Here is a 25,362-nt window from a genome sequence, read left to right as displayed (position 1 = left end):
ATGAAGAGATCACTCAAAGAAGTCTTCAACTTGTGCTCCAGATCTTCATTCAAATGCACATCAAGGAGCAACTGCTGTATTCAAACTCACTGCAGAAGTCTTGTATGTGGCACAAGAGAGTTTTAATTTGGGAATGACTGGCCATCAGCATAGCCCACACAGAAAGCTGGGTCATTGCAATACTTGTAGCCAGACTGGTTTGAGATGCCTATCTCCAGTGCTTAATAAATCCCAGGTCTTGTTGTGCAAGACTAACTTTATCCCATCCAATTCAGAACCCAGCAGGCAAATAACCTTCCCTAGCAGAGTAACCATCCTGTCATACCTGCTGCATGTGCACAAAGCCAAATGATTTGTGCTCACTTAGCCAAGAGCCTGACACTCAGCAGAGGCAGCATTGCTGTGAACACCAGAGGCAGGCACAGGCCAGGAACACTGGGTTCAAATTTCACGTGCCTCAGGACTAAACATAATGGATTCAGTGCCAGACTGGGTCCACCTCTAAGCATGATAAATAGTGTGTGGAGTAGTCCCTAAAACAATAGTAATGACAGCAACAAAATTACCTTTTTTCCTAGCTCTGTGGCGGTTTTTTATCATGCTTTAAAGTCTTGGTGAGAGACTGGTTGGTCCTCTCCCCCTGCTCTGTCAGGCTCTCCTATGCTGTGCAATACTTGGGGTTATCTGAGTCACCAGAGTGCTGCACTTGGTTAAGGGAAATCAGGACAGAGCAAATGCTATTTGCATTCAAATCATTTAATATACTATTTTAATCTTGGCTTTCATGAATAAATACATGATAATTAGCTTGGTGCTTTTTCCTCCTGTTCCCCTTTCTTTTTCTTCCTTTTTTCCTTCTGTGCCCTCTAAAACCTAGAGGGCAACCAGTGCATCCCAATGATTAGACTGGAACTACAGAGGGAAGGATAGCTGAGCTCTGATCTTGCTTTTTCCTCCTTTTTCTTCCATATGACTAAGCAAACTGGAGTGAAATCCTGCCTCTCATGTCAGGAGTACAGCCTGTGTGAACCTTCTCTTCAGCTGGATAAATTTGTATTAACTTTTTGCCACTGAGAACTTGTATACAACTTCAAAGTCTTGTTGCTGGGCGGTGTTCTGCTTTGGTCAATTGGAGTTTGCTGCTGACAGGAAAAGGGGATGGCAGAGTGTGGGCATGTGAGGTGTATGTGAGGTGTGGACACTGTCCTGCTCTTTTCCATGGGATCTACAGAGATCTCAAATGAAAGATCTTTGTCCCACCAGTGTCCTTCTGCTCACTGGGACTCGAGTGTCTGCTCTCACAACAGCAATGCTGGGCCCTGGCTCTTTGCTCAACTATGTTTGATACTGAGAACTTCAGAGAATTCAGAATCAGTATTAGCTTTGACAAAGACCTGCTGAGCATTCAATATATTGCATATATACTATACTGATACATTATACTATAGCTGCATATCTTGCTCAGTCTGTGTGTGTGACCTCAAACACAGTCCCAAGTCAGTTTTTAAAAACTGAAATAAACTTGATCATGCTCTCTTTCAGATGTTAACAGCCTTTTTTAACCTTAGGTGCTAACCTCAGCTTTTTACCCTCTGCTGCTCTGCTGCACTGCCCCAATGGTGCAAAGATCAGGTTGCTGACTCCCTCCTAACCTGTGCTGGGGCAGTGGCTGCAGAACAAAGTCGATGCTGATACCTCACTTCACTCAGCCAGGCTGTCAGCTGTCCCTCTGCAAGCTGATCAAAGGCTGTGCAAACAGGGACCTCCCATGCCCCCTCAAACCTTGCTAAACATAGAGACACAGACTTTATGTCCACTTCTGCCAGGGCTGGAAGTCATCTGGCATGGCAGGACAGTTTGTTCTTCATACGCAGAGCTACACAGCTTGCTTTTTCATCATGGGAGCAGTGAGTCAGGGTGACTTTATTTGGAGATGTTTGTGCATTTAACCTTGTAAAATCTCATGGACTGGGATGTTTTCTTGTCAAGCTGCCACATGTTTGAATTGTACCATAGCTGCTTCGTCCAGTCCTTTTCTTGGGAGAATCAGATGGAAAACAGTCATGGTCTCTAGGCTACCTTGTAACTACAGTGATGTCCTGTCACAGATCATGTGGATGCTTTCCCTCTGACAGCAGAGGAGCAGGCACTGCTACACTCTCTGTTGTGTTAACAGGGGCTGGGATGAGTTAGGGAAAGTGTCTGCACCTGACACTCAGTCCACCTTGCAGGGATTTAGTAAAAATGGGAACTGGTTATTTAAAAGGGAGGTACAGAAAAAAATGTGTAATTGTAGTTTTGGTATTAACTGAGTACTTGGGAGACTGACCTTAGCCTGGGTCTCAAGGTTTGTCCAAAAGTATCTTTAGGTGCCTAGCTCTCATGATTTTTATCCTATATCAAGCCTGCATCCACAGTGGCACTTAGAAGGTATCTATTTACTGAGCCTCTCTTTCCCTATTAACAAAAATAAATGTTGCTCTACCCAGCAAGAAAAGGAAATTAATATCTGCTCAGACCCTCTGTGTATTCCCAGCTGCTACAGTAACACACAATGAGTCCTGAATGTCCCTGTGGGCTTCATTAAATGTCCAGATTGATTAGCAGACCTTCTTTCCTGGCCTCTTTGCTGGCTCAGAGATATTCTCTGGACAGCTGTCCTGCATATCTCCATTAAAGAGGGAACAAAGCCCTGGAGAGTAACACTTGCTGTTGGCTGCTCTGAGACATCACCATGGATGTGGTTTACATCCTATGCTGGGACAAAAGCCCATCCCAAACCCTCCCCTTGTGTGTCCCTCTGGCTCTGGGGAGCTTCTCCTGTTGGTGCCCAGCTGAGCAAGAAACAAGTCTGGTGTGTGCAGTGCTACTTATTCCAGCTGCATTCCTGTAGGGGGGTACTAGGCAGGAAAAAACAGGTGCAAGTGTAGGTATTCTGTTCTTAGGTGATGGAGGGAAAGAGGGAAAACTATCTTGAGTGCTGTAAAATTCCTAAACAAACAGCATGACGTGGGACAGAGCTCTGTTTACAACTTTCTGCTCAGAGTCCCTGACTCTGGTGATGTTTTCATATACAGTGCCCAGAGAATTGCTACAGATGTGATTCATGGGGTTGACTTTGTAGTCTTGCTTTTAGTGTATAATAGATTGTTACCAAAGCATTTGGATAGCAGGATGACACTGTAAATGGCTAAGGGCAAGCTATTAATTAAGGTGTTTCAAAAGAAGGTCTTAGATTAATATTTTAACATTTACTTTGGAGCTTTCATTTTTGGAAGGCTTTTCAATGCCACAGAGAACTCAGGGCATTTTGCCTGGCTCTAGCCAGAGCTGGAGGTGTTCAAAACCTGAAAACATGAGGCTCATTCTGTAGTTGAACTTAAGCATTATACCCTCACTTTGGATTCCTCCTTCCTGCCCCTTTTTCATCCCACAGATGCACTGGGCCTGCCTCTTTCTTCTGGCACTTTATTACTGTGTGAGCTTAGACCAAGAACTGATCTTCATCTGCAGTCAAATAAGGAGTTTTCCTGGTGTTCCTTGCTCATTCCACTGCAAATGCATGATGTCTCCCTGTGTTGTGGGGTGTTGCCAAGGCCTCTCACAAAGCAGGCAGGCACTACCTCAGCTCTGGCAGTGTTTCAGGGGTGGGTGATGCTGTCCATGGAACTCAGCAGGGCTTTATTGTGAACTTACAGGGTGGCTGTGAAGCCATCTGCTTGCCAAAGCTGCACTAATGCAAAACCATTATTACAGGGATGTTCAGACAGAACTGTAAAGGGAAGAATTTGCTGTTCAGTAATTCCTGTCTCTTGTGCTTGCATCCCTGTTGAAAAATATGCTGCATATTTAAACATTCTCTAACATCACTGCTGCAGCTTCTTTCATAACCTCCAGATAAGGTGAACGTGAAGAGAAAATGAATCCAAATCATACAGCAGTAGGAGTACGAGATGAACATGATAACAATTTTATTCCATCAGATTTTTTTTTTCCATGGGACAGGTTTCCTTCTGACAGCATGAAAAGGACTCAACAGACTTAACACAAAGCTGACAAGTCAGCAGGACTGTCAGTGGGTTCAGCCTGCAGAGAAAATTACCTAGACTCCATAAGGCAGGCTGGCCTGATGAATTCCTGTCTGTGCAGCACTGGAATACCTGGCACCATGCATTTCCCCAAGAGCTGGCAGGATTATGCAATTACATCCTGTCAAGTCAGATCAGGCATGATACAGTCTTTATGCTGACTGTGAGAAGATGGATGATACCTGACCCAGCACAAAATCTGCCTGGCTATAAGATTCTAAAGCCAATTTGAACCAGCAAGGAGTGGGCATGCACTGGTTCAGCATTTCTCACCATGCAGTTACACTGGTTGTTGGTTTAGGTTTGTTTAGTTTGTGCTGTATTTTTTTACTGGTAGCAAGCATACAGGTGATTTCTTGTCTTGTGGAACCAGAGCCACAGGTCCTGTGCTAGTGGAGTTCAGGTGGGGCTGAATGGAAACAGTAAGATCAGGAAGTGCTGAAAACCCCAAAGCTGCTGCTCTGCACCAGATATTTCACAGCTTGCTGTTATTACTGCTGTAAACTGTGCTGCTGTTTTGGCAATTACTTCTTTCCTGCTGAATTTTAGTCACTGGGAGCTTCATTCTCATCTTTCTAAAGGTGGTGTTATCTAGAGATGAAAGATTTACCAGAGAGTTTTATGGCAGTGTCCCTATTTGTCAAGCGGGGGACTGGCTCTCATTGTCTGAGGACAACATCCCAAGGTGACACTCTGAACACTGCCTAGAGAGGGAACAGCTCTGGGGAGATGAAATGAAATGAATGCTGATTCCAGGGAGCTTATGACTTAAATTTTTGTAATTGAGTAAGAGAGCTTTGAGGCTTAGTCTAACTGGTCACAGAGATGACCTCCCTGAGAGCCCTTCAGATGCCAGGGAAGACAACTTGTGTCATTGCAAAGCAAGCAGGCAGCCCACACTGGAGGGGGACAATGTGCCAGGAGGGGCAGGTGTTACCCAAATGTGACAGATGGCTGTGAGCAAGGAGAAGGAAGGTCACACGATGGTCAGAGGAAGAAGATGAGGGAGGGAGGGAGGGGGAAGTTACGCATCCCTTTGAGGACACACAAAGTGGGAGTGGGAAGCTGGGTTGGGTGGCAGTTGTGGTGTCCTAGAGAGAGAAGGGTGCTGGGTAGGAGTATCAGAGAGGAAACAGCTGGGACTGGGAGGAAGAGCAGTGATTTGAGCAAGTTTCTCTCAAGGTGAGGAGCTGGGGGTGCCAGCAAGGAGAGGACAGAAGGGATGATGAAAAGCAAGGGATGGGTACTGGATACACCTCACTGCAGCTCACCCTAGAACACCTCTGCAAAAAGCTGCCATGCTCCTCTCTGGAAGTGGCTGCCTCCCAAGGGAATATAAAGAGATTCCTGTAATGCACATCTGTGGGTGTGTTGGGAAGTACACAGAAGGCCTTTGGGATGAAAAGATTTCTTTGAATGTCACATGCCCTAATTTTTAGACAGGACCCAGCTTGCCAATCACTTCTGCCTGTGCCCATACTCAAGGAAATAATCTGTCCTGGAGCTGCTGATTCAGAGCACTGGGAGCTCCACATTTCCTCCTCTTCCGTACCAAGAACTGATGGAAACATTAAATACCTTTTGGAAGCTTTAAGGTTTCCAAAGCAAAGGAAAAGGACTCAAAGCACAGCAGGTCTCTGTTCTTAGCTAGCAACAATGCTAACTAACATTAATATAAGCAGTACCTGGAGTGCCAGACTGTGTGGCTTTTTGCTTTCATGTTGTTTACTGCAAGGGCTTCAGGGTGGGGAAGAGCCTGATGGGGCTCTGGCTTTATGTCACTAGAAAGTCAATGAAACCTCACTAGGCGTGTTCAAATCAGGAGGAGCAAAACTCAGGAGAGCATTTCCAGAGTTCCTGTTTAGCTCCTGTGTGCACACAGCCAGAACTTGTCCCATCCTCAAGTTTTTATCTTTGCCACTTGTGACAGATGGGCCTGAGCATTACCTGGTACTTGCCAATTCTAAAAACTAAATTCTAAAACAGTTTCTAGACAGGTTTTGATACCTCAGAGGGCACCTGAATACAGGCCAAGTTTTCCAAAGAAGTCAGTGCACAGCAGTGTTGATTTGTAGCTGGGATTCCAAGGAACTTTTTTTTTACTATAGCATCCAAACACAAACTGAATTCTCCTGTATTCATACTTTAAATTTCAGGAGCAATCATGTTTGAAAAGCTGCCCTGCAATGGCCACCAGTGACTGACAGTTCCCAGGGACCTAGGAAACACATTCCTTCTCCATTGTTACTCAGGATGCTGAAAGAATGCATGATGGGCATAAATAATGCAAATTGATGAGCTGCTGATGGCATGACCATCTTCCATCTATGCAGTAGATACTTGGAATATTTCTAGAGTGCACAGTGCACAACAAATGGACAAGCTGCACAGCTGTTCTAAAACTCACACTTGTTTAGTAACACAAATGAAATGCTTGCTGTATGTTAATAGGAATAGAAAAAAGCATAGCCCTTTCCATAGTGCAGCCATTTCATCTTGTTCTTTGGTGCTGCCTTTTTTTTTTTGCTCTTCCAGTTCTGCAACAGCAAAATATATCAGTATTTCCAACCCTAATCATGGAGACAGTCCCTCTGCCACCTAGTACCAAACAAAATATTGGTTTGGCTTTCTCAAACCCCAAATATAATCTTGACCTTCTGTTTGCATACTGCTTTCAGGTCAGAAGAGTTAGGCTCATGGCTTCATATATTTCTAGAAATAAAAATGAGAACTGTGCAGATTTTCTGCTCATTTTTGTGTTGTTTTTTAAGAGGAAGTGCAGAGCAGTGTGCCTGTAAGAGCTGAGCATTTCAGTGGAACAGCAGGTGTTAAGTGAGACTGTGATAAAATCAGGCAGGTTGGCAGAGCAGCTGTAATGGAGGTGAACTGGAAAGTCAGAACCAAGCAGTGCACTTTCACCCTCCCAGGCAGAGTGAAATACAGAATATAAGCAAACATCAGTGGGGAGTATTATAGCAAATATTTGAAATGCCTCCCTTTTGGAGGCTTTCAGGGTGGATGCCTTTAGTTTGTATCATGCTGTTGCTAGCACACGTGACAAAGCTTCTAAGAAAAAATATTTTTTTGTTGCCATTGTACCCTAAACAGCATTGCATGAAGTGGGAGAACATCAATTCCCTTGGTGTTTGCCTTTCCCTTCCAAGCATGGCTGTTTGAGACACAGCCAGGCTGAGAGCTCTGCACTGCCCAAGAAAAATTGGCATTTTCTTCTTGCTGTCAGGCTGGTGAGTGATTAAGTGTCCCTGGTGCTGAAGCTGCTGGCCATTTGGGAATTCTGCTTTCCCAGGAGAAGGGTGAGGCTGGTGGCTGGGGTTTTTTCCCTTGGTTATGAAGACAGCAGGATGGAACTGAGTGGAAGGCTGGGAAAATACTGGAATAGTGTATACTGGAAAGCAAGCCAATGAGGAGTGACACTGCCAGTCCTCACCTCCTGCCTAGGAGCTTGTGGTCACTGCTAACACTGGAAAGGGAGAAGGCAGCACACAGAGAGGGAACATGGAGTAAGTGATCAGGATATATCCAGGAAGTGCTACCCCAAAAGAGGGATCAAACTCAGCTTGGCCAAGGTGTCACTGAGCTTGGCAGACATCTGCTCAGCTCAGGGCAGATGTGGGCTGAGACAGCTGGGCAGCAGAGCGTGCAAGGCTCAGCCCCCAGGGATGGCTCTGCCACTGAAGCACACAAGTTCTTGCTGCCAGGTGCTCCATTAGCAGGGCAGACTCACAGGGTGATGAATTATGAGGAAGTCCTCACTCCTGTCCTGGCTCTGCATGACCTGATCTGTGGTCCTGCATTTATTTCTGTCATCCCCTCCTCATTTTCCCTCCCAGCAGGCTGGCCTGAGCTCATTATGTGACACCAGAACAGTGCTTTGCAAGTGGATGGCATTTGTATCATCATCAAATTGTCAAAGCAGACAAGACTGTGCTGCTTTGGTCCAAAAACCTCCCCCATGGGCATTTCTGCAGCCTCATGCTCCCCTAGAAACAAATAACAAAAAGAACACAGAGCAAGGGGCAAGGCAATACAATCATTAGTTCTTTAAATGTGGACACAGATTCATGCCTCAGACTGTAAAATAGATCAGAAGAGAAATGGCTGCCTTCCAGGCAAGGATGATACAGAAGCAGTGAAGGACAGGATGCCTGGGGCCAGGACAGCCTGGAAATGTTAGCCCATAATGCCTGTGAATGACACCTGTGCATCCCAGGGGGTCTGGCTACCACACCTGAGACACTGTGGGTGCCCACCACACCACAAAGCAGTGCATGAGTCAGGAGCTCAGGAGGCCAAATCAGTGCAGCAGCTCCTTGGCTACACATTTTATGAGGGTCTGAGAGCAGCAGCAGCAGCTGTGTCAGTGCTGGTGATGTGTCTGCATGTCAGAGGGATGTGCACTTCAGCTCTGACAGACTCATCACCCTCAAGTGCTGATAGGCCTAAACCTGCAGCTCTGCTACTGGGAGACTCCCTGGGCTCTCTGTGGGGGAAGGGGCACTTTATGGCCATGCAGTCCTGGGGGAGAGCCAGGGCAGAGCTTTGTTTGCTGGGATTATGCAGCATTCCTTGCAGCAAAGCTTGGTGGCCATTTGCAAAGCCCTGCTGCTGGCACCAACACCAGCACCCTGTGCCTGTGCACACCCTGGCTCATCTGTCACCTTTAACAGGCAGTGAATTTAATTCAGGGTTGAGTTCAGACAAGTGAAATGCTTCCAAACCTGGACTTGGTCCCTGAATCAATCCTTTAAACCCTGTTCCCTTGCTCCTGCTCTTTGAAACATGGATGCAGTGACAGGAACAGCTACTGCTTTGAAATTCAGGGCTATAAGGTGGCTCTCCTGGATTGCTAAACTCTGACAGCCTGGTATTCTGCTAAACTGACACTGTATGGATTAACTAATGCTCCTGACATCTAATGGGGAGGGAGATGGACTTGTCATGTTCCCACTGAGAGGAATTTCCTATTTTTAGAAATGCTGCTGGTTCTCATGGGATGGGCAGGCTGGGAAAGCCTGTCACATCTTTACTTTCCCCCCCAAATTTATGACAGAATGCTGCTTCACTATCTGCTCTCCTCCCTGACACTGCACCCCAGGTACCCCAGTGTGAGGGTCTCAGAACCTACAGTGGGGGTAAGAAAAGCATTCCTGTTCCAAGCAGTGAGGAAACTTCAAAGTCTCTTGAAAAACCTCTGTAAGACTCCCTCAGGTATTGCTTCATTCCCAAGTGAAATCTGAGCATGCTGGGAAGGTAAAGAAGGAGCAGAATTTTGTTGTGTCAGCGGTTTTAGCCCTGTCTAGTTTTCTGCCTAGCCCATGTTACTGCTCTGTCTGCCTCCAAAACCAGCTTGCTCATGAGGTCAGCTTGGCTTGTTAGCTTGGTGGCAAAGGTGTCAGCCTCACCACTTTTCCCTGTTCCTCTTCCATGGGAGCTGAGAGGTGACTCCTCCCTTTCAAACACCTTGAGATAAGCTCAAGCCAATGCCTGGCAGCAGCCCTTCCTAGACACAGGCACCTCAGCACTCTTCTGCCTCTTCCTGCTCCCTGGAGACAGGAATTGCTGGAGTTTCCCAGCCTCAACAAAGCTATATTGACCTAAACCAGGTGAAGATCTTGTCCTGTATCTATTTCAAGGTCATCTGACCTGGCCTACATGAGCACTTCCATCTGTCCCAGATGTCAATGGTGACAAAGTAAGATCCCACCTACACTGTACTTTTAACTGTTGTGATTAGATCAGTGACAGTTCCCTTGTCTGGCTGGAGATACAGCAGAGCAAATTCCTGGGTTGGCAGGATGATCAGGAGGAGATGGCTGATCCATCTGGAGTTGCCTCCTGGCTGAAGGGTTGAATGACCACACACTGTAGTCACAGGGCCAATGTGCCAATTTTCTGCCCTAAGTGCACTGAATTGCACTGGGGGCAGAGAAGCTGGCCAGGAAGAACCTGCCCCACATGCTGGGACAGGCCTCCAGTTGTGCAAACATGTGCAGCATGCAGAAACGTACAGAACTGGAACTCCCCTTTAGCCTCCTCAGCTCTTTCCAAATGTTTGCAGAGGCATTACTGCCTTGGGTTAAAGTACACCAGTGACTTTTGTAACACTGCACAGCTGTGTTATAAGCATGTTCTGCCACTGCTGCCATTTATTACAGTAGCTGCAAAGTACAGAATTGTTTAGGTTAGAACAGATCTTTAGGATCATTGAATCCAACTGTAAACCCAGCACTGGTCTCAGCCCATAGATGTGTCCCATGCATTCAGATCCATCTACAGATTCCTGTTCCTACCTCCAGCACACCAACACTGCAGCCAGAATGGTGGAATCTTCACACTGGCTGAGGTGCTCCCACTACTCTTAATTTAATATCTTAATATTGATTAAGATATTAAACATGACTGGCCCCAGTGTGAGCCCTGGACAGCACCACTTGTGACTGGCTTCCAACTGGATTTAACTCTTTTTCATTTCTTAAAGTTTAGGCAGGCAATATCCTCATCCTTCCCCCATCCAGGAATTTGGTCACCTTGTCACATCAGGTTGCTCAAGCAGGACCTGTCTTTGATAAGCTTGTGTTGCCTGGCCTGATCCATGATGATGATGATCAGTTCCATGAGCTTTGCCAGCCCCAAGGTCACACTGACAGGATCCAGAAAGGGACACCAAGACCCACTGGAAAGCTGACAGAGAAATTTTTGCAGAAGGAGCAGCAAGAAGTGCCAGTGTATTCTGCAGGAGGGTATTTTTAGTTCTGTAAACAGCTGAAATGTAGGAAAATCTTGCAATACGTGTTGGCATTTGAATTAGTGAGGAAATTTGGAAAAGGGGCTTGAAATGGGTCCTTTTTGACTCACCTATACTTTCTTTTTAGTCCTTTTTTTCATAACAAAAATACTACCTCCTAAGCAAGTTTCTTTCACTGTGATAGTTCCACAGGAGAATTGGTTGCTTTCAGTGGCATTTTTGACTGGAAAATGTCTACACCACATAATACAAGTTTTTTAATACTTTCTGCTGAGGGGAGGAGTGCTTGCACAGCATATTTTTCAACTTTCTCATAAAGGCTGGCACACCTTGGAATTTCTGATCCCCTAGCAGTGCAGAGGCCCACACTAAAAAAGGTTAATGTGAGGGGATTTTGTGAACTGTAGTTGTGTTTTACTGACACTTCCTTGCTAGCTAAGGTTCCCGTGGTGGAAAATCCCAGCAAAACAAACAATACCTGGCTCTGTGCAAGGTGGCTGCTCAATTAAAAGAAAAAAAAAAAGGAAGTTTCCAAGAAAAATATCAATGCAAAAGTGTAATAGAACTTGGAAAGTCATGAGTCATGTGAAATCTTATGGGGCAGAACATGGAAATATGGGAAAGGCCTCAGCACTTTGGGGTGGAGCCTGTGCTGCTGAAACTCAGCTGTGCACTGTTAATGGGCAGTGTGCGTGAGAAGTGATCTCAAACCTGAATGCTGAGATTACTGCTCTTGGCTTTCTTCCAGTGAAATGGTGCATAGCTCCCAGCTTTATCTAAGGAACCTTCCAGAAATGCAAGCTAGGCCCCCATCACCTCACAGAGCAAGAAGGTGACCACAGAGGTTTAAAGTATAAAGATGTTGCCGTGGGTGAGTCTGAGTGAGCTCAGAAGTTCACTAAGAGACTCTGGGCTATTCATCAGCTCCATTTACAAGGGTCTGTAGTGACTGGACAAGGGGGAATGGCTTTAAACTGAAAAAGGTAGGCTTATATTGGATATTGAGGAGAAATTCTTCACTGTGAGGGTGCTGAGGCACTGGCACAGCTTGTCCCAAGAAGTTGTGGATGCCCCATCCCTGGAAGTGTTCAAGGCCAGGTTGGACAAGGCTTTGAGCAACCTGGTCTAGTGGAAGGTGTGGCACACCTTCCTATCTATGGCAGGGGTTGGAACTAGAGGATCTTTAATGTCCCTTCAAACTCAAATTACTCTAGGATTTCATGATTTAGCGTCCACAGGCTTTCCAGATTCCCTACTGCAATGAGGAACTTGAGTGCCAATGGCTCTTTAAACCAAATCCAGTCTTGCACTAGATTTAGGGAGCCTGGGCAGTGCAAGAAACCAGGCAGATTACAATGGGGGCCTTGGCCATGGATCATCAGCAAGGCACTGAGAGCAACTGGTTCTGCAAAGCAGAGAGGCATCACTTGACTCTGATAGAAATCTCTCCTGTGGGTAATACTGCACAATGACACTGCTGAGCTTGTCAGCAGCCTGCCCTAAAAACATCTAAATTCTCTGCAGGAGATTAACCAAGTCCCTTTGGCCTCCATTTGCAATGAAATGCTGTAGCTCTGAGAGGCTCCCACCATTGCTTTTATCCTAGTTTGAAGTGAAAATCATATACAGTTCCTGTGGCTTTCATTACTGTCATTTAGAACAGAACTGAACTTGGGACTTACCTCTGCTAATTCTCTGCTTTTCTCCAGAAAGGATTCCTGGAGTATCAATGACACTGATGCTCTCTAATACAGGGTTAGGTAGCTGAGCACAGACAAACCTGTGTGGAAAATAAATGTGTTTAAAAACATTAAAAATGCAAAACACAGTAATGATGTGCTGCACATCACAGGCAGCATGGGACAAGTCACACTCTGATCTCTCAAGTCTTCAGTTGGAGCTACTGTTACTTAAAGAAATGAGAAAGAAACTAGAACTAAACACTTTTCTCTGTTTTGCTGCCTCTGGAACATGGGTCTCAGTCATGACCTATGAGAGGTTGTTTTATATAGGCCCCCAAGTTGTGAATTATGAAAATATTTGGGTTTTGGTTTATGTGCTGTTTAGATTTTAACAAGAAGTGGTATTTGTTTTTCTTTGGTTGAGCATTCCCTTGAAGATTTCTGAACTCAAGTGAACTGAAATAACTTGTTTTAAAAAAAAATCAGCAATTCTGTAGGACTTCTGTTCTCTTTCAAATCTATCTTAAAAAGACAAAATGTGCTATTATTGCAGCATGGAAGTAGTAAAGCATAGACAGCATGAGATCTCAGAGGTTGCTCAGCCTATCCTCTTGCCTCAAGGCAGGATCAGTCAGGTTATTTGTCAAAAGTGTTCTTCAAATCCATAACAATGCAGACTCACCAGCATTTGCTGTGAGTCTACTCCATTACTTAATAACCTTTACAGTAAATCCTTTTTTTTAATGTCTAATCTAAATTTCATATGCTGTAATGCTCCTCAGTTACAAACACAATTGATGTGGAAAATGACTTATTTTTCCCCTCTTGACTATTGCCACCCTGCTCCCCTCAGTCTTTCCTCTATAGAAATCAATTTGGTGGTTATTTATTTCTTTTTCCTGTCTCTTCCAGTTCTCTCTAGCTGCCTTTCTAGCTCATTTCTAAATCCCTGAAGACCCTTGCAGCTTCCTTTGGGTCCTCTCAAGCTGCTCCACGTATTTCTTCTCCAGGCAGGATGCCACAAGCTGACATTCTCCAGCCATGGCTCACCCTGCTGGTGCTGAGCACAGAGCATGGATTGCTCCTTATCTCTTAGACTTGACAGTCTGTTTATACATCTCACTGACATGTTTGCTTTTTTAACAGCACTATGACACTGTTAGCTCACATTCACTCTGTAATTCACTGCTCCCCCCTCTGCAGCTCCATTTCTGTGTAATTGCTCTTTAGCTGGTTGTTCCCCATCCTGTGTCTATGCAAATCACTGCCTGAGAAGAGTCACTTGTGCTTTGTGGGCTGCAGCTCATCTATTTCAGTGGCTAGTAACAGCAAAGGACACTAAAAGCCTATCTGCTTCCTGGTAGCATTTCATGGACAGCCTTTTTGGGATGGCATTCCAGGCATCCCTGAGTGTGTGTCTATGTGTGTGTGTACATATGCATATTAATAGGGTGGTGTGACATCCAGGCACAAAAACCACGGTGCTGTGGGAGGAGGCAGAACCACAGAGGGTGGGGGTTGCTGCAAGGACCACTCAGTGCAGACAGGGCAGATGCAGCCCTGCAGTGCTCTCTCTGATGAGTGTCTGGCTCTGCAGGAGCCCCTGCACCTCTCAATTCCTCCAGGCTATGCCACAATTGTTCCACTTGTCTGACCCCAAGAAGATTCTGATCAGAGTGACTCCTCATGGGTTAAAGAGTGTCTCCTCCCCTAAGCTGTCAGCTATTTCAGACCACATATTACAGCTTCCCACATCCCCAGCTTGGCAGGTGGCAACAGGGAGCATTTCTGAATATGCAATAACTCATATCTAAGAGGGGGGGACTGGCTTGATGATCCTGTTGAGTGCCAGGCACAGCAGCAGAGAACAAAAGGCTCAGGAGGTCATGTTATTCCCTTGTCCTGCCAACCCAGGTTTGCTCTTCATTGTTACAGCCCTGAGTCCTCCTGGTGCTGTAACATTAAATGGGGCAGGGGGATTTTCCACCAGTTTCTCTAGGAAAAGTTCTCCCCAGGAGATTTCAGATATAAGGTCAGAGGCCAGCATGAGTGAGTGCATTCTGGCTCTTTTGGCAGAGTTAAGGCTGCTGCCCTCCTGTTGTCCCAGCAGAACTGCAGGACCTCAGGGAGCTCGACCTAATTCTGTTTGGGGCCATATGAAGGGAAGAGTGCTGTGCCAAAGCAGTTTCACCACCTCTACAGGCAGAGCAGAGCACAGGGCTAAAGGAACAACATGTTATCTACCCCTCCAGCTGTTCACAACACAAAATCAGGACTGACTCCACCTTAGCTTCTCAAAGCAGACTTTGGGGATGGGGGAATTCTTGCAACCTAGTCAATGTGATAGGAAAGTAATGGGTGAGATTCCTGAACTTGCTCCAGGCCCTTGGTGCCAAACAAATCTTCCTGATAACAAGGTTAAACTTCTCATCTCTCTGGAATCTTCCCAGAGGTGGGGGTTGGCCAGCAGAGCTGGAGAAAGGACAACAAACCCTTCTCTCAATGCCCAGGAACAGCCTGGGGCAAGAAGAGCAGACAAGAGACAGGATCTATCCTGCTATCCTCATTTCAGCCCTGGGCAACCCTATGTCCCAGGTATGGGCATCTCCTGGGAATGAAGGGAGGGAGGATACAGGCTCTAAGCAGCAATTTGCTTGCCTCCCAGCCAAATCCTGACTGTTCCAGTCTTCCCTTGCTTCCTGGAAAGCAGCAGATCCCAGTCCCTGCTGGGGAGGGAGCCCCAGCTAAGGGTGGATGCTCACTGCTGGAGCAGCAGGCTCTGCACCCCACAGGACACAGGGCTGTGGCTGCCACCTCCCAGCCAAGGCCTGTGTGAGTGCCACTGCCTCGTGCTGCTCCGCTCCTTCCCACTGACGCTCAGTCAAGGGTTACCTTTAACCATCCCTGGGCAAAGCAGACTTCCCCATGGCCATTATCTCAGCTTAGAGGTGTGGCCCCTGCAGATTAGCTCCCTTCTGCAAATTTCTTGCTCACAGCCTCCAGCTGAGGTCAGGGCCTAGGCATATGTACAGCAGCAGTGAGGTATGTGCAAGGCAGAGACAGCTCTGCTAGTCCCTAGCACAGAGGCCAGGCACTGCAGAAGTAACTGTGGGTGGCTTGATCTGGTCCAGTGGGTGCACCAGGACTTACATCTGCTAAATTTCTGCCCCTCTGAGTCAACTCTTGCATGTTTCATTTCCTAATTAGCTGGGCAGTGGCATCTGCATTTTCAGCATGTGATGCTCACACAGCTGAGCCAGTCCCCCTTAGCATGTCTCCTCTGTCAGTTTAGAAATCATTACCCCCTCTTTTTTTCATGTCAGCAAGAGAAAGATGTCATTAGCTGCTGTGGCTGCCCCCTGCATGGCTGGAAGGACTGCACTTAGGCTGCTGCTGTGTCACTCTGTCCTGCTGCCTGCTCAGGCACAGGCTGGACTCCTTCCTCAGGAGAAGGAAGAGTAAAGAAGCATAACAAGAGCACAGCATGATACAGGGAACTGGGTTAATGCATGCAGAGATCCCTTGCTGCATCAGGAGCAAATTGCATTCAGGACACATCCATCAGGCTAGTTCAGAAGTGTTGGCTTTTTTGCCCCCCATGCCTGGCCTAATGTTCCTTCTCTGCAGAGAACTGTCTGCCAGCTGTGGCTGCTCTTGGCTATCAGCTGAGCTGCTCTGAATTATGTCCTCTTTATCCACAATCTCTGCACTCCAGGCAAGAGCACTGTTATTGTCTTAAGGAAAATGACTGTTCTGCCCTGGTGTAGGGAGTGGGAAGTCACCTGACCTAACTGTTGGTCAGGTGCAGGTGCTCTGAGCCCTACAAAACAACAAAAACTCAAAATCTCTCTGGTGCAGGACCATGTTGATGTATTTGAATGATGCTCCTGTGCAGTGATCAGATACTGCTTCCTGTCACCCTGAGGTTTCCCACACAGCAGTGACACCAGCCAGGTCCTCCCCTGCCAGCAGGTTTCTCCCCATGCTTCTCTGCAGGCTTTCCCTGCCTTGCTGCAGCCTACACCAGCACTCCTGTGGTCAGTGCTGTAGGAGATGCTGCAGCCTCTGGACAGTCATTCTCTGAGCTTGGGAGACTGAACAGGAGCCAGAGCCCAGCCCAGCTTTCCTGTCTGTTTGGCTGAGCAGCTGCCATGTTTCCAGTGTCTCCCAGTGTCAAGGGAAGGCGTCGATGATGGGTGTAGTCAGTTTGTTGCCTTCTGCAGCTTGAGCACAGTTTGTGCTCATCTAGGATATGGGTGTGTGCTGCTGGCTTCCTGTGAGGCCTACATCCAAAACCTCCCTATGGCTGGGCTGGGTCTAGGGGATGGAAAGGTTAAATTCCTCATGTCACAGAGGCACTGTCCAAACACCCTGCTACTCTTTTTTACAGGAAACACATTAGAGTGGCCATCAATTTGCACCTGAGGTTGTATGTATAAGGCATGGGAATGGAAAGAGCCTGGTTTAGATTACAAATGGAAAAAGCTAGAAATACTAAAGTAGGGGATTAAGATATTAACCTCTAGTCTCCTGTAGGATAAGTTTAGGCTGTGATGTCATTTTTTTGTTTGTTTGTTCAAGTAAAATGAAGGTTTGTCACACCTGAATTTATCAGCCCTTCAGCAGCTGACTTATGTGATCTGGCAGGACTGGGCTGGCCTTGCATCAGCCATGTGGATGGGAGGGGAAGTGCCTTATCCCTTTACATTGCTGGCTATGCTGCTCATTAGGTCCTAACTTTACTCTGCAGAACAAGAGAGTTCTTAAGTACTGACCTGTTCAAAAAGGCATTGCCAAAGGCGTTGAGTTTCCTGAAGGGTTTTTTGGGATCCACCACCAACGCGTTCCCAGGAACGATTCCTTCCACGTCTCCTTGCATAACTGCTATAAAGGAGTCAGTTGTAGGCTCTGGTCCAATCCTCATCCCTGGGAAATCCTGCTCCAGCAGGTACCTGGAAGTGAAAAAACAGGGTGTGGGCATGAGCCATGAGCTGCTAAGTCCTAAATGAGTTGTACTGAAGATTGCAGAGCAATTATGAAGCTCGAGAGCATGGATCCTTCCGAGACTATTTTTAGCACTGTCACTCAATTGTTTGATAAATGTCTTGGTGGCTTTTCTACTTAGGATCTCAACACTGAAAGCTCATTTAAGGTGGATTAAGAAATTAAGACGATTATAGCTGCTGGGAAGAGATTCTCATCATGTTGCATCATTTTATGCACTTCAATCCTCAAGTCATTTGGAGCAGACTTAGCAAAGTAAAACCAGCAGTTCACTGCAATCACAGAGTTAATCCTACTGCACACTACTGTTAAACCACCACACTCCTGAAACCCCACTGGCTCTTGGTGCCAATATCAATTACTTGGCTTCAGCAGACTCAAACAACTGATGTGATTAGCCACAATTAGTCCAAGGTAGTTTCTTAAATGCCAACTTCCCCTGCACTTGACTGAAGTCTCAGTCTCTGTGTGCTTCTGAAATGCAGCCACAAGCCTGCACTACAAACTGCTCAAGCATATTGTGCACCACACACCTGGGTGGGAGAGTAAATTCCAAGCTGTATATAAAGCTAGATAGCCCACTAAACACAGCATCCCTTATTATTAACTTCTGCAGGTAGTTTGGCAAATTTCAGGGAAAGACTGTCAGGTTGTAGGGCTTTGAACAGGACCCTGGCAGCAGATCCCAACTGAGCCTGCCAAATTCAGGGTGGGACAATGGTGTGTGCATGGGACAGCTCCCTTTGGCTCACCAAGGTGCCAGATGCCATCACTGGGGCCAGGCCTGTGTCTGTGTGTGTAGAAAACCACCTGCTGATGCTGTGCTGAAAACTGAGACCATTATGTGCACGTGGCTTGCAGAAGGGAGCTAGAACTGGTCTAGCCCTCAGTATGGGATGGTGTCAGAAGTGACAAGGAATAAGCATTTAATGAATTAAATGGCTACCAGACTATGGGAGTTAGCATAATAATGTGTTGCCTGTTGCCAGAGGGTAGCTGGCACTCCCTCTCCCATTGCTTTGACCTAATCCTCAGTAGATTATTTCAGAATTGCTATGATGTTAAAACTAGATTGTGGGGATGTGGAAAAGGAAATAGGAGAAGGACTGGAAATTTTTTTCATGATTGAGACTGATATGTCTAAACACTAGAATTGTTTCACTCTGGAGAGTCCTAGTGAGGGAAGTCCCTGTATGAGGGACTACAGAACCACTGGCATCAAAGCTTGTGGTAACTTTTTAGGTGTTCCTGCTTTCACTGTCATTTTAACATAGGTAATCATATCCAGTGTTTAAGGAGCAACAACAAAAAAAAAAAGTGCAGGCTATTTATTGATACCATGTCAGCAAATGTCTTCAGTTCCCAACAGGCAAGGCCAAACCAACTGGATCTAGAGGTAAAACAACCAAATGTATACTCAGGACAAATCACTGATACTTATCTGGCTTGGTACACACTCATACTGCAACAAGAAAACTTCTACACAAATTATATCTATAATTCACTTAGGAGATGACCCCACCTTCTTTACTGGTGTATTACCATGTATTTTCTTGTATCTTTTGTCCAAAGTGATTTCCAAGCCCTAAGCTCACCAGAAGTGACTCTTCTTAACTGAGATGCAATAGCAGCTGTTGAGCAGCTCCTAAAAGACCTGAAATAATCCAGGAAGAGCATCCCTCTGACCTCCCATACTAGGGTGGATATATCCTATTTACCCAAACCTTGTGAAGGGCTTTCTCAAACTTTGCTATAAAAGTGGAAAGAAAAGCAGACTGCAGGTAGTCCTGGTGTGTGCCCCCTCTCTGGCTGGTGATCACAATATCCCTTCCTGGCAGCCACAGCAACTCCTCTCTAGCTTGAAGCACCTGAGAACAAGGAGGGGTTACTTCTCACCCACCAAGGGCTCTGTAGGCCATCATCTTGTTCTTGGTTCAATTCCCTAGGAAGCTATTTATACTATTTGCTAGGTTAGAAGTCACTTGGCCAGACTTTGGAAACTAAGCTTGTGCCTCCTTGATGGTGATTCACTAGTCCTTGATGGGCAGAAACTCACTGAATTCATAGAAATAAATATTTGCATTCTCCCCATGCAAATACTAGAGAGAAAACAAATAGGCAGCATTAACAGCTGCCAAATATAACAGGTGAAGGGCTTTTGAGAAAGGCCCCTTACTCCTGATGGCAGGTTGCAGCCCTGCTGTAATAACCACCTTTTTACTTTTTTAGAGGCTTGAAATGCACGTGGAACATGACAGCTTTTGGGCAGAAGTGAAAATTAGTTGAGGGGGGAGTTGTTTGTTATTTATAGACAAAGCTTCCCAGAAAAACTAACCAAAAGTCCTGTGTGGAATAACAACTCCTCCAGACAGACTGCTTGAAAGAATTTTATCACAGCTCCACTCAGCTAACGTTTCAAAGCTTTTCTGTGTTTATTTCTTGTGTAAGACGTAAAAAAACACAAAACAAAAAAATCCCAACAAAAGCATCCCAACAAAAGAAGCAGCCACACACCAGTGTGACTGACTTATGTGCAACAAATGGCAGGAAACCAGAGAGATGAGGATTTGTACTGCCCACCATCCCAGCATCTATTTTAAATGAGGCCTCTCTGGGAGATTTGGGTACATTGTGCAGCAGGGTGTCAGCAGCATAAGAATCTCATTGTGCAGAGGACAAACACAAGGGGTTGTATTGACACAGCCTGATGGGGGGAAGGCACTTCTGCTCTGCCCTGGCTACCAGAGGAAAGACAGAGAACACATGCAGTTGTCACATTTGTGGGGATTTCTGGGAGAGAAGAGCAAACAACAGCTGTGGAAAACACCAACCACCAGCAAGCACTCTCCTCTGCCAGTGCTGCATGCCTTAAGCTGAGCTCTGAACACCTTCAAAGCCTGGGGGAGTGACTCCCAGCCAGGTTAGGGAAGCTGTGGAGCAGGAGAATAGGTTTTTATGACCAATCTGCTTTTTAGGGCAGTGTCTGGAGTCGGTGTGAGGCTGCAAGCACCGTGCTGTTTGCCTGTTCCAGGGAAGGGGCAGGGCAGGAAAGCTGCGTTAGCCCAGCCCCGCTTGGGATCTCCTTTCCCAGGTGGATTTGGGGATGGTGAGGAAGGAGAGGCCGGGCTGGCCGGGCAGGAGCGCCGCAGGATGTGGGGGAAGGGGCTGTGATGAGTCACGCAGGAGCCCTGCAGGATGCCGCGAGAGTGGCAGCAGAGGTGATGCTGAGCGGAACGGGAAGGAGGGCAGAGCAGAGGAAATGGTGACAGAAAACTGCCCCGTGCAGTGCAGGCACGGATGGAAGGCTCAGGGCTGCACGGGGAGGTCACACCAGAGCTCTGTGTGCAGCCTGTGAGGGGCCAGGACGTGTAAATGATTAGCTGGAGGAGGAAGGGGTGGCTACACCAGAACAGCAAGCCATGCTGACAGTCAGTAGGGCTCTAGCAGGCTTGTTTATTTTATTAGCAGGATGGCTGGACTTGAGCCAGGATTATTTTTAGAAATGTCCAAGGAATCTAAGTTAATTAGGAGAGTAATGTTCTGTCCTGTACTCCCACTCTCTTACAGGAAACACAAGAAGCAATAACATTATAAAGGCAGGCTCCAGTGAGATCCTGCAGTGGCTGTCACACATTCCCAGGTAAAGGTGTTGCCTGGTCCTAACCAGCAGTGACTTTCAGCCCCCAACCCTGTGGAAAAGCATCAGCCAAATCTCTGCTGAGGAGAGAGATGGGAGTGAGCACAAAGAGAAGATACAGCAGGAAGCAGGAATGGAAAAGCTGCACTGCAAAGCAATGCAACACCTTTCACACAGCACAGAGGGCTCAGCTCTGTGTCCCTGCAAGGAGAAGAGGGAACAGCCTGGTTCCACTGGAAACAAGCCATGCTCTGGTCTTGCTTCACTGGCTTTGACCCACACAACTCACCTCCCTCTTCCCTGGCTCAGCCCCTAGGAATGTTTCTCACTGCTGACCTTGACTGCCTTGTTTCTGCCATCAGCTCCTGACAAGAGAGCAGCCTCACTGCAAGATGCTGCAGCATAGATGCTTCAGAGCCTTGCATTTCTTCCTTGTTTCACCTCAGATTCCTCAAAACAAGGAAAGAGGTTTGGAAGACAGACATTCCTTAGGTAGGTGACTAAAGGTCTTTTTTTTTTGGTTAAGTGTCCTGGGATCCAGGTAAAGTGGGGCTGAGTTCATTCCCCATGATTGTTTACTAGCATTAAGTCATCTCCCTAAATTGCATGGCAGTAGAAGCAGGATGCAATTTAAGAGTGGAACTGATACATAAGGATAACCCCAATTATCCTGACAAGACTGTGGACAGAATGTCCAGAGGCTGTTTCTTGCTTCACTCTATTGCTAAGCCATAATGGTTGTCAACCCTCCCACTTCCTCCCCCCAGCCCCCTTTAACTCCTCCCTGCTCTCAGCTTGAGCTCCCACTTGCCTTCCCACAATAACTCTGGATGCTAATCTGGGGCTTATCCCAGCTCTCTAATGAGCATTGCCTGCGAGCTCCTGCTGGAAGCCTGTCACGAGCAACACGAGGTTTCCTGGCCTTTGTCTGGGAGCACACTGGAGTAACAGACTCTCACACTTCTCTTAGAGACCCTGGGGTTCCACCAAAGTTCTCAACTTTCACCTTCTTGGGCACTCTGCCTTTTTGGAAGGCCCATTTGGCACCCCAGTGAAGCAGAAGCTGCCAAAGCTCCTGGTCACTTTTGCCTGACCATCATCCCTGCAGGCTGTGCCTGGAGAAAAGTGGGAGAAGAGGACACAAGCAAGAGTGAAAAGCAGTTGTCAGAAGCTCAGATCCACTTGCTGGCAGCAGAAAGGTTGTTGCTGCCATGCCACATGAGCAAAGACTCAACCTGGAATGTGCTCTAGGCACCCAAAGTTCCTGCAAAAGGAGCTGAGGCTTACAGAAGTACTTCACTAAGCAGAGAGAGGCAAAGGCAGAAGTCTCTGCTAACAGCATGCTGGTGAGACTGCAGGGAAACACTGATGCTGACAACCCAGAGAAAAGAATTAGGAAGAGATGCTTTAGTTGGACAGCCTTATCAGGAATTCAGCAATTCCTCCTGTTCAGGCTCTGAGTGTCTGTAACCCAGAGGACAGAAAAAGCTTTCCAAACAGGTTTGGTATCAAGTCACAGAACAAAGATCTGGGGTGGAACCAGGCATTTGTGCTATCCTCTCTATTTTTCAGAAGAGTAACTCCCTTTGCAAACATGTGCAAAATGCTTCTTTGGGTCTTTTCCACGCTTCACCATCCACCTGACCTGCCCATATGAGAAAAGCCTTTTAACTCTTAAACTTTGTTTGCCAGGTATGTGCCAAGGTAGCAGAAATGCATTCTGTTCTTGGCTCCTGACCAGGAAATTGAGCAGCAGGAATATTACAGCACATTGAAAAAAAAAAGCCCCTGCATTTCTCAAGGTCATTCCTTTAGAGGTACAGTCAATTTGATTCACCTCTCTCTACTCTCTGCAGTTCCCTCCTTCACCAAGAAATACTGGTAGAACAAAGGGCTGGCTGCCTGTGGCTAGCGTCCAGATTTACACTGGGGTAATTCCACAGATTTCAACACAGCCACACCAGAAAAAGGCTGGAATTTAACGCTTAGCTTATGAATCACATAGGAAACACGGACAGCGCAGCTTCAGCTACGATCCCAAGGGAAAGGCTGCTGCAAGTTGAACTAGCAGCATGGCTGAACGCAGATCCCTGCAAGCAAGTCCAGCCGGAAAAGTTTAACCCTTTCTCTGCGACAGCTTCACATCATCGAAACGAGAGAGCTGAAGGCAGCTGCTCTTTCTTTTCAGCTCGAAAGGAACACGCTGCTCCCAGCATCTCGGCCGAGCAGGACACAGTTAAAGCAGGGTTCTGCTTCTGGAGCCCTGAGGAGGGGCAGGTCTCTCTGAGCACAGGCACACACACGCTTCTCTCAGGGGGATCCGAGTGCTGCCTCTGGGACAGCGCAGAGAAACACAGACACACACGCAAACGTGTAACAGCAACGCCTGCAAACCGAAGCACCCCCTTTAAAGCTGCCTCACCCCTCAAAAGCTGCAGCAAATTGAAAAGAATCCTTATCTCAAGGCTCAAGCGGGGCAGTGTGCGTGTGGAATGCCCCGCAGAGGCTTCCCAAAGCCTTTGCACTTTGAGCGGCCAGGAGGGCCCCGGTGACTCACACGCAGCTCCGCACTCCTGCCCTGCCCGCGCTCCTCAGCCCTGCCCTGGGCTACTCTTTGCCACGTCGGTGTTTCATGGGACATCTTACACCACCCTGTGCTCGCCAAGGGATGCTCTGCTTTTGAGTGAAAATGAAAAGCTTCAATGAAAAGCTGCTGAGGGGACGCGAAGGGGGATCGAGCCATAGCTCTGCCCCACCCCAGTGCCCTGCCGTCGAGGGTGCAGGCATGGCTGGGGGCTGGGAGGGGGCAGCAGGGGTTTTACCTGATGAAGGTGGTCTTCCCAGTGGAGTACTGCCCCACGAGCAGCACCATGGGCTTGTTGTCGAAGTCGGCATCCTCCAGGGCGGGCGAGTGGAACTCGTGGAACTTGTAGTGTTCTTCCAGCGGCAGCAGCTTGGTCTTGTAAAGCTTCTTCAGGCCATCGCTGACCGTTTGGAACACCTCCGGGTCCTTCCGCCGACGGTCGTCGGTGCCCAGCCAGCTGAACATCTTGTGGCCTCCCGACGCCAGCTCCGCGACGACCACCGGGGCTGGGCTGGGCTGGCTGCGAGCGCGGGCTAGCCGCGCATCCCCCTCGGGCCGGGCGGGCCTCACTCCGCTCCGGTGCCCACCAGCAAAGGGCCGTCCGCCCTCACGCCACCTGCGCCGCCGATTTCAGCCAGAAAGCGCTACCCGCGGGAGGCTGAAGCAGCGGCTCGTCCGCGCAGCCCCGGCCCAGCGGCACCGGCGGGCGCCGCCTCCCTTCACGCCGCCGGCTCCCGGCGTGGGCATGGCGCGGAGGCCCGGCCCTCCCGGAAGGGGGCGGGCGCCGGAAGCTGGCCGTTCCTGGCGGGCGCCGCCCGTTCTCCCCGGCGGGTGAAGCCGCGCCGGGCGCCGCCATGTTGGGCAGCGGGAGGGGCCGGGTCCCGCCGCGCCCCCTGGGGGCCGTTGGAGGGAGTTTCAGCCCGGCCGCCATTTTATTTCCTTGCTCGCCTCGCTGCGAAATTGACATTAAAACATCTACTGAAATGAACCGTGCGAGTGCAAATATGAGAGGGAACCGGCTGTTCCTGAGCACTGCCAGCCTCATCTGGATCTCCAGCCTATCACAGAACATGTTTCTTGAAAGAGACCACAGTGGTGGCCCAATCTCCCTGCTCAGGCAGAGTGATCCCAGAGCACAAGATTGCCGTGAGATGGTTGTGGGAATACTCCTGTAAGGGACACTCTGCAGCCCTTTTGGGGCAGTATGTTTTGTGTGTGGTCATCAGCACAATAAAGAAGTTCTTCCTTATACTCAGGTAGAATTTCCCGTGCGTCAGTTTCTGGCCATTGCCTCTTGTCCTATTGCTGGCACCGCTATGAAGAGCCTGGCTCCATCCCCTTGAGATATCTAAGGGGGATATCTTGATATCCAAAAAGATATAAAGAATATCTTGATATCTAAAGCCCTACTTTAGATATTTACACGCGGTCATGAGGTGCTCTCAGTTGTCTCTTGGACTATTCTTTGCCCAGCCCCGGTGATTGGGCCGCACTGCTGCCCCTCACTTTGAGGGCTCTCGGCTTTGACAGTGCTTAGAAAAGTTCTCCATCTAAGTAGGCAAATTACCTACTGTCCCAAATTCTTTATTCCTCCAGCAATG

At 47.7% G+C, this 25,362-nt stretch overlaps 2 protein-coding genes across 2 annotated transcripts in view; one reads left to right on the top strand and one right to left on the bottom strand.

Moving 5' to 3' along the window:
- Positions 1-24,545, bottom strand: part of EHD3 (EH domain containing 3) — a 29,615-nt gene extending 5,070 nt beyond the window's left edge. Inside the window, exons 1-3 of the mRNA XM_005488463.4 lie at positions 24,000-24,545; positions 17,312-17,488; positions 12,537-12,634 (exon numbers count right to left, since the gene is read on the bottom strand). Of these exons, the coding sequence (XP_005488520.1) occupies positions 12,537-12,634; positions 17,312-17,488; positions 24,000-24,226 (502 nt within the window). The 5' untranslated portion in view covers positions 24,227-24,545. The remainder of the gene's footprint in view (positions 1-12,536; positions 12,635-17,311; positions 17,489-23,999) is intronic.
- Positions 20,925-25,362, top strand: part of CAPN14 (calpain 14) — a 39,185-nt gene continuing 34,747 nt past the window's right edge. Inside the window, exon 1 of the mRNA XM_074536795.1 lies at positions 20,925-21,669. The gene's annotated coding sequence lies outside the window, so the exon portion shown is untranslated. The remainder of the gene's footprint in view (positions 21,670-25,362) is intronic.

The sequence above is a fragment of the Zonotrichia albicollis genome, chromosome 3 (assembly GCF_047830755.1).
Source record: "Zonotrichia albicollis isolate bZonAlb1 chromosome 3, bZonAlb1.hap1, whole genome shotgun sequence".
In the NCBI taxonomy this organism is placed as follows: domain Eukaryota; kingdom Metazoa; phylum Chordata; class Aves; order Passeriformes; family Passerellidae; genus Zonotrichia; species Zonotrichia albicollis.
The sequence above is the reverse complement of the archived record's forward strand: the minus strand, read 5'-3'. Positions and strand labels throughout refer to the sequence as shown.